Source organism: Trachymyrmex septentrionalis, unplaced genomic scaffold (assembly GCF_001594115.1).
Source record: "Trachymyrmex septentrionalis isolate Tsep2-gDNA-1 unplaced genomic scaffold, Tsep1.0 scaffold247, whole genome shotgun sequence".
Classification (NCBI taxonomy): Eukaryota; Metazoa; Arthropoda; class Insecta; order Hymenoptera; family Formicidae; genus Trachymyrmex; species Trachymyrmex septentrionalis.
Genome location: NW_017305405.1, coordinates 95,597 through 105,815, shown reverse-complemented (window position 1 = coordinate 105,815; position 10,219 = coordinate 95,597). Strand labels below are relative to the sequence as shown.

At 29.2% G+C, this 10,219-nt stretch overlaps 1 protein-coding gene across 1 annotated transcript in view; it reads left to right on the top strand.

The window, feature by feature from the left end:
- The window catches only part of LOC108748841, a 144,132-nt gene that overhangs the window by 48,828 nt on the left and 85,085 nt on the right, over window positions 1-10,219 (top strand). Inside the window, exons 3-4 of the mRNA XM_018487213.1 lie at window positions 1,996-2,225; window positions 2,389-2,488. Coding sequence (XP_018342715.1) covers window positions 1,996-2,225; window positions 2,389-2,488 — 330 coding nt within the window. The remainder of the gene's footprint in view (window positions 1-1,995; window positions 2,226-2,388; window positions 2,489-10,219) is intronic.

Below are 10,219 nucleotides of genomic sequence, written 5' to 3'. Positions count from 1 at the left end.
CATGGGGGGTGTAAAATGGATCAAGGGGAACAAAAAAGTCTATACCATTTTGTAAATTTCGCAATAGTTAACAAGATATTAATTACTAAAAATGGCCGAATATTGGTCTTTTATAATTTTTTTCTCAAATACTATCAATTTTACAAAAAAACCTATAAGAGATAAAAATTGTTTATTTTCTTTTCATAGTACTCTTAGAATTTTTTCAGAATTTTTTTTATTAACTTTTTAGTATTACATTTTCTTATTTTTATCATCATGAAAAAATACGGTATTACAATATTCTGAAAAAATTCTCAGAACTTTATGAAAAGAAAATAAACAATTTTTATCTCTTACAGTTTTTCTGTAAAGTTGATAATATTTGAGAGAAAAATTATTAAAGATCAATATTCGGTCATTTTTAATAATTAATATCTTGTTAACTATTGCGAAAATTGCCAAGTAGAGGACTTTTCAATTCAATTTAGTCCGCTCTATCTACACAAAAGCGATTGGCAAAAACTTTCGGGACACTCTGTATATATATAATTTACATTGAATTATTTGAGCATTAAAGATTCAGCTTCGACCGTTATAGGCATTTAATTTATAGTTTATCGATTGTGTTTTCACATGGTCTAAAATAAAATATTCTTATTGCGTATGTTTTAATTCTGAGAAAGGATTTCCTAAATCTATAAAAGAAGTATATACGAAAATGCGTTACAAAAGGTAATGTTTAGTTGATAAAACGAACGACTTTAAGATCTCCTTAAACTAATTAACTTCTTATTTTTATTCGCTTTATTTTTATATAGTTTTTATGAGTGTTAGTACATTCATAATCATTCATATTTTTAATTTCTTTTTGCAGTATTTTAAAGCAAAAAGTTAGCAAAGAATTCTGATATATCATTTCTGATATATCAGTTTTTGTTCATAATATTTTATATGCGTTTTTTTGAAAGAGAGAGCGCTAGCGTAAGTTGTCAAATTGTCAGGTCGGCCATGATCACATGCAAATCCGTGTACTATATACCATATTGTCAAAACTTCAGCAGCAGCCAAACATGGTCTATCGTCTCAGTCAATGTTGGCAAAAATACAACAGAAAGCAAGCAATTTCCATGTCCTGATATGCTACAAAAATGTTATAAAAATTAAGAAATTCTAAAGATAGTAATTTTGTGTTAGCACAATATGTCAACAGAAATTAAATCTGAGCATATGATTTTATACTACACTGGCAAATATCGTTAGAAATCGAACTTATTTACTTGCACGGCAAGATGGTAAAAACACAGTAGAAATCGAGCATGCTTTGTCTAAAAAAAATAATAATAAAAATACAATAAAATTACAGCATGTTGTTATTAAATTATGACAAAAATACCAATATTATGTTAGATATGTTATATCAATATGTTATATCGAACTATAGTTCTTTCGTTTATTGCAATATAACGTATCTTTTTTGTATTCAAACTTCTGTGTTACAGGTAAATATAAAGACTACTAATGCAGCTAATGAAAATAAAATGTGTTTGTTTTTATGAGCTTATTTTCTGATACAATTCCAATATAGGATTTAGAAAATATTAAATTGATTATAGAAAACTCTGATAACAATTCTTTCTATGGAGAATTGTTCGTTTACTGACTACTTGGTCTCAAAATAAAAGTTTAATTTCTATTTCATAAATTTTGTTTGTAAGTTCTACAGATTATTAAACAACTTAATTAAGAAGCGCAATATTCTAATTTGTTAAAAAGTATTCTGATTTATTTTTGTGTATTTATGCTATTATATAATAAATTATCGTACGATTTCTGCTATGCTACAAGTTGCTGTATTGCAAGTGTTCTGCTACTGATAGCTGATAAGCCATGTTTTGTCTCGAGAAACTTTGATATTTTCATTTACAATCATTTGTTTTGCCAATTAGTATACCACATGCTTTTTAAAATTATAAAAATATACAATTTTAATTTTTATGTTGAAAAAAAAAACAGAATCTTCGAGTACTGCACCAGAGGTACCAGAACACTCAGAAATTGGTGTTGTTGATGAAGATCGCGGTGCTTCATCGGATGTTTCTGATAACTCTTTAGTCGAATGTAATACAGTATTGGGAAAACAGCCTCCATTTTGGGTTCCAGATAGTGATGCACCTAGTTGTATGTTGTGTGATGTTAAATTTACTGTACTTAAAAGACGTCATCATTGTCGTGCTTGCGGTAAAGTACGTATTTATTGAATTAAAATAAAAAGACAAACTAGTTATTTATTGATTGATATATTACGCAATATTATTTATTTTATAAATTAATTTTTCCAAATTTGTAATATTGTATTTCTTTTTTTATGTAACAATCCAATATTTAAATTTACAACACATTTTGCAGGTACTATGTAACAAATGTTGCAATATGAAATACAAATTAGAATACCAAGGAAATATTGATTCGCGCGTTTGTGTCTCGTGTTTTCATCTACTCACAAAAGGTAAAGAGAATTAATCTTATTATACATACACATAGGGTATCCTAATATAATCACTTAAAAAATATGGTTTTCTTGAACTAAAACGAAACTAATCCTTTTAAATTTAAATAATGTATTATTTTTTAGTTATTTATTTAATTTTTTAACAATTGCGCATGCAAAAATATAAAAATATAAATATATGATTTTTATTTCAAAAAAGCTAATTTTTCTCTTTACATTTCTACACAAAAATATTTAATAATATTTGTAATATTTATAATACTGATAATACATAAAGTATTTTCAAAATGATTTTTTAATAACATATCTTTATATGCAGAATATTAAAAGAAATATAGTTACAATATATAAGAAAATTTATCAATTTAGTCAATAGGAATTATAGTTTTATAAGAGTCAGAATAAATTTCGATTTTTATTTGAAAGAATTGAATAAAAAAGAAATTAAGCGTTATCTAAATATACTACGCATCAAAATTAGGGGATTACTCTCTAAAATATGCAAATTTTAACGATTTTTAAGAGACTATCTCAGCTTCTCCAGGAATTGCAGGACAATTTTTTAGGGTGCGTTTTGAAAAGGGTGTAATCTCAATTTTAAAACAAAATAATATTTTTTGTCTCATTTAATGGACACATAATAATCTTATTTATGAAGATCAGAAGCAGTATTAAAGTTCTGAAAATATCACAATTTTCAGCTTTCCACGTGCAAAACGAAGACGAGGTGAGAAATGTCATCATATAAGTTTTGAAGTGGGGAACTTTAAAATGACATCACGATCATTACACATCGTGTAACGTTTGTGCACTAACATGCTTGGAAGTTATGTTTTAAAGTGAATCTCGTTTTGCAAGATTTTGGATAATTACCGCCGTCATTCGCGTTATCCAATGTGCATTACTAGGAGGTTGCTTGGTTAAAGTTTGCATACCACATGTTTAGAGTGCGTGCGTGCGTGTCACAGTAGAGATAAGGATTCCACATCACTTCCACAATATTTATTGAATTATAAATTATCTGAAAATTGTTATGGTTTGAACTGATAATGGCAGCATTACATTTCACAATTAATCATCATTTTGTATAAAAAACTATTTTTTTTTTTAAATTGTCATAACTTGGCAAAAAATTATCGTATCGAGTTCCACAAAAGCGCATTTTGAAGGAGAGATTTTGAAATTTCACGCCTTTTTATCTCATTAAGCTGTATCAACTGCTTTACTCCATGCAGCTTCGGAAACAGGAGATTCTACTTGTCAATTTTGCCTTACTCTATTATTGACTCTATTATTTCCATTGGAAAATTGATACTACTCAATCGATATTAGAAGTTTCTCAAAGTACGGACTTCAAGCTTTATTTTTGTTTTTTTAACACCTCTGTATCATAATTATTTACTGAGTTACGAGCATTTGAAGTTTCGTAAATTTTTTCAATTTATCTGCTTTACCGCTTTTTTTTTTGACTGAGTGTATATTTTATTTATAAATAATTATATATTGTATAATTTATATTAAATCTAATAAATTTATATTACTATAATATTTGCTGTAATCGATGCTTGTAGGACACTCTCTTATCTTAGAGTGCGTTTCAATTACCAAACCGCTCTAATACTTTTCGCTAGGTTTCGCCCACTCACCCAGCGATCACTCACCCAGCTTATTTAACATTCAATCTGAACGTAGCCCAGAAGGGTGCAAGAAGTCGCCGTACTGGGTCAAAGTAATAAATCTTATCTGAAAAAAAAATTGATAGTGACAAGTTGAATTTTTATCTATTACTTAATTTTGATGTCAATTGTCGAGAAATATGATTTTTTTTGGGATGGTCACGAGGACAGCCATAGCTACCTAAACACATATAATTTTACATAGAGTAAGAAAATTGTACGTGTTCAATCTTATCGCTATCGATTTTTTTTTTTCAGAAAAAATTTATCAATTGTTCCAGTACGGCGGAGTTTTTCCCGTCTTGGAATAGTATTAACTATCCACATTGCAATCAACCTTGACGTTTTTATTAAAAATGCTCAAAGTCTGCACATTTTGAAAAGCCCACCTCCCCTTCAAGCAACCGCGATCAGGCTTAAATATGTATATAGTTTTTATGTTTTACATAAAATAAAAGGTTATTTACTTCTCATACTTAAAGCTATTGGTAACAAAATTACTACAGTGACCTCTTGGTCTATGCGCACACATTCAGTAATGGCCGCAGCACAGACTTTTGCATAACGCATAACGTATAGAATCAGCCAATTAGAATTTTTCCTTTTCTTCCATTTCATGGAAAAAAGGAACTTTGGATTTTCTTATGCACTATGTATTATGCGTTATGCAAAAGTTTGCTACGGCCATAAGCTCTATACACACTGGAGTAAGCCTTCTTTATGCTAACGATGGTGGAAGGCGGTTAACTCTGCGACAGTGACATGTTGACTATTTCTGCTTCACTTTACTAGTATTACCGTTACTAAAAACATCAACCCCAATTGCGCCTAGATATTGCTAGATATTGTTAGATATGTTTGTGATACTTAAAAAAAATTAAAATAGAAAATTATTGCTTTGTTAATAACTACAAAAGTATTTGGGTAAAAGGCAGTATTACTTTTCATAAGTAAATATAATTAAAATTAATTTAAAATGTCTACGTATACTGCGATATATTAGAGTTACTCTTTGATGATATTCAAAAAAATAAAAATAGTAAATTATTTCTTTGTTGCTCATCATCGGTAGCAATGGTAGCATAAATACTCTGTTACTCTTATCTATGCAGGTTTCTTTATCTGAGATAATATAAATATCGCAGTATACAAATTTTAAATTAAATTAAATTATATTTATCTATAAAAAGTACTTTTTTAATAAAAAAAACTTTTTTAATTAACAAAGCAATAATTTACTAAATTTTAATTTTTTTTAAATATCACAAACACAGACATATCTCATAATATCCCGCAACCTATACAACTAAGTTTGATATTTTTACCGACGGTAATAGTACTAAAGTGAGGTAGAGATACACGCATGGTTGTCTTTCTCGCACAGTCAGTCGCCGTCCCATCACCGTTAGCATAAGGAAGACTACGGGATCTATAATAAAAATCGTAATAGTCGTTAAATCTTAAATCGTAGAAAATTAACCAATCACATTCGAATATGAGAAGAATAATCGACTATGATTGGTCAATTTTCTACGATCTACGACCACTACGACTTCTATTGTAGACCCTGTATCACTTCAATATGTATAGAGCTCACTGCGCGCATTAGCTCGGTTTCTTTTTCCTATGCGCATAGAGAAACGAAACGGATCCCATGCTGCTTATGCGTGCGATTATAAACAGATTAGATAGAAAACAATTCTAATGGGCGTATGGGACGAATATTATATTGCTGCTTTTTAAGGAACCTTAAAGTTACAATCAAAACTTACGATATTAATACTTACTGCTGGTTATTGCTGCTACGAATTCAGCATTAAAAAAATTTTTATGCATGAATATATGTATATAAATATATATGGTACGCACGCACGCACGCACGCACGCACGCCACATAATCACGGTTCCCAAGTCTTCAGATTTCGGCTGGAAACTCCAGTTGTCAGAACTATTTTCCAGTTCTCCAGCAGATGGGAATATCTCTAATTTTTTATTCGCGTGGGGTGTTTATTAATTACATATTCAAGTTACGTGGAAAGTAATAAGAATGTCTGTGATATTGTTCACAATTTATGTTTTACGAGTAATAAAAAAATTCGTAATTGTGTTCGCATTCTATGTAATCTTGTAATAATAAAAAGGTCTCTGTGATTGTGTGTAGACACTTTATGTTGGTTAAATATTAATAATAAAAAGAAAGTCTGTAATAGCGCAAAACACTAATTAAACCCTTTTCTTTTTCTCTTTTTTTTTTTTTTAATGGAACAATTGGCCGACTTCCATTCGAAATATGAAATCTTCAGCGCAAATATCTTTGGACCCCAGCCGTACAATGTTCGGAACTTGGCAATTGTGCACATGATATGTAAATTTTGATCAAGTAACCTCCCCTTGTGCACGCTAATGCCGGCGGTAGTAATTTAAAATTTTGCAAAATGTAGGGTACACTTCGAAACATAATAACTTAGATCCTAGGCATGCTAGAGTAATATTTATGATGTCATTTTAAAGGACTTTTCCAATTCAAAATCTTTATGGTGATATTTCTTTCTGTGTCCTCGTTTTGCCAGTGAAAAGGTCTAGAAGGTTGTAACATTTTCAGAATTTTAATATGATATTTTAATATTTATATATTATTAATATTTATTAATATTTGTTTCGGGTTTTAGCGAAAAAGATTATTCGAAGGGGCGGAAAATATAATTTTAATTTTTTTAAAGTTGAGTTTTCACTTAGACACATCCAGAAAATTGTCCTGCGATCCTTGGAAAAGCTGAGATACAGTCTCTTAAGAATCGGCAAAATATACAGATTTAATGATATCCTAATTTTGATGTGTTGCGTATGTGTAAGTGAAAAAATTGCTTTATTTTAAAACATCATACACTTTTAAGATCGTTTCAGAATAATTGAATTGATTAATTTGGTTGAACACACACACACACACACACACACACACACACACACACACACACACACACACACACACACACACACACACACACATTTAATTATTAAATAGGACGTTCCACGTCAACCGGGGATCGTCTGTGTGCCCAAAAATCGGCGCAACAAAAATAAACGTTCAGATCATTTATGCATGTACTTTTGAAAGAAATGTTTTGAAAAATCCAATATGACGGATTCAATATGGAGGCGAGAAGCGTTGAACATGACAGTGCAATAAATATATTAATTTACTTTATATATATTTTGATAAACGTTTCGACCATAATCTGATCATCCTCAGTATCACAAATCAAACATATTAATCACTACTTACAAAAATTGTCGTTTACAAAATATTTATAATAACATAAATGTCCGTCACGAAAAGATTCTTCTTTCTCTTTGTCTCATTATAATACAACATCGTTAAAAATTATTGTTATTTAATTTGAAATTCTACCAGCATCTCTCACAGGATTCCCAAATTCTATATAAATTACATAAACAACTGTTTAAACTATGTGTTCGTCAATCAATAAAAATGATAATCATATAAAGTATAAAAATCAAATAATCATATTATACGTTAACAGGATATAAATTTGAAAGTATATTAAATTATAAGAAAATAAAAATAAAAATCAATAGTCATATTATATGTATATCACAAAGATATAAATTTAAAATTATATTAAATTATAAGGAAGAAAGAAAAAAAGAGTTGTTTTCTAATAGTACCTGTGAGTCGAAGAAACATCAATGGATAAATCATACCGTATCATATATAAAAATCGCTGACAAGCTCTCAAAAATATATGTATCGTTAGAAACACAAATGGATAAACCACAAAGTGTCTCATATTAAAATCTCTGACAAAACTCCAAATAGATATGTGTAATCAATGTGACAGTGAAGAGAAGACCTGTAAAATATAATACAATACGTAAGGAAGTAGTGCATGGAAAAGAGGGGATTGGTTAAAGAGGGGGAAGCTGATCAAGGAAAGGGATATATGTCTGACAGTCTCTCAGTATCATTCTTTATTAAGTCCATTTTTTTGTCTTTTTATGAAAATTTCCGAAATTAATCTTCTAAAATAAAATGATTCCATAATACTTACATTGTTCCAACTAAAATTATCATTCGTTCCCAATCTATGGTATTCGAAATTACCGACAAAGCACCCGAGGATTTATTAATATCGGCTGAATGTTCCTTAATTCTTATCTGTAATTGTCGTTTAGTCTGTCTCATATAACTTCGTCACAATCTTTGCAATCAATTTTATAAATTAACTCATTTTTAATAATTATTTTTTAAAATAAAAAAACAATTTTTTTAATATTCTAAAAAAATTTCACTGACGTGAATAAATATAGGCAATTTATAAAACTTGTATAAAACATTATTTTATATCTTGAATAGGTTTTGAGATATAGCGGAGAAAGCTAAACATATGATATCGCTTTATATATGAGAGTTGATTTTATCCTTCAAACGTTTGTTGGTAACAACTTAAAAGCAGATGATTATTTTTTAAAATGTTATATTGATGATAGTTATAATTTTATTATAAAACTATTTGTAAGTAGATTACTATTGCAAGAAAATGACAAAATGCTCGTTTCCTCACTATCATGAGACAGATGACATTGTGCGCTTTTTGTATGGCTTCTCCAATCTATTCTACTCAGATCTATTCCACTCTCATTTTTTTATGCACGAATTATTCCAAATACCGTTCTCTTTCTCTTGAACAATTTGGGACATATTTAAAAAATGTATTCAAGAACACATATTATTATTACATAATAATATATTTGCCCGCGTAATATTTAAAAAATGCTTACCAAAATATTGTATAATAGAATTGACAATATATAGTACAACATCCTTCTCCTCATTTTCTTCCTCCTGAGAATAATAATATTAGAAATGAGACAACCTAACAACACGGTTAGTCGTCATTTTGGTAAATATGTCAATGAGGCGAGCCAGCTCCGGTGACCTTGACCTCGACATATGTTGTAAAGGTCATGATCCTGAGTGACCTCTAACAGATTTTAATCGTCAGTCGTTATTCATTAAAAAGTTATTAAGAAGAAAAGTTTAAAATAATGTCTCTTTTTCACTATTTATAACAAAAATTTTTTACTTTAAAATAAATTGCCTGCTTTAAAAACGAAAATTTTTTTTGAAAACGTTATTTTCTCATATAATTTTTGTTTTTATACAGTAGCGCACGACTTTTCAAGATGGCACAATTTCTCTCCTTTAAAACAAATTTTCTGCTTTTAAAAACACAAATTCTCTGCTCTAAAAATACAAAAATTATATAAGAAATCATATAAGAAAATATTTTGCGTCGTTAAAGCAGAAAATTTGTTTCGGAGCACAGTTGTATCTAAAAGTTAGGTATTATTGGTGAACTTTTTTTTGTTAATAACTTTTGAGCGAATAACGAGCGAAGGCTAAAACCTGTTGGAGGTCATTCAAGGTCATGATCTTGACAATATATGTCAAAGTCATCTGGCTGCCTCTCATCGACATGTTTACCGTCATTTTTCCTGTCCTCCGCTTTTAAACATTTAATATTAGCATATCCTTCTGTACACAAATTTAGACCAATGTAAATCCGGTTGTAGTTCCGTAACAGTAATCCACCCGCGAGAAAACCGTCAATACCATGGTTGTGGCAATATTCAATTTCAACACTTTGTTTAATACCATGTTTATTGCACTACACACTGTTATTAAAACGTTTTGAATGCCGAGTTCTTGATTGTGAACTATAAGAGGGACTAAAGAACAATACTTTATATTTACACAATATGAATATCATTTAAACGAAATGACTGATGCTAATTGTAAAAAGGAACGCTTAATATACAATAAAAATGTGTCATTTATCGGAGATGTGATTTATTTGTGAGAGAAAGTTACTGCCAATAAACGGTTTGAAATCAGCCTTTATGTATAAGCGATGTTTAGCTTTCTCCACTATATCTCAAAACCTTTTAAGATATAAAAAAATGTTATATACAAAAGTTTTACAATAAAATTGCGTCTATTTATTCACGTCAGTAATATTTTTTTAGAATA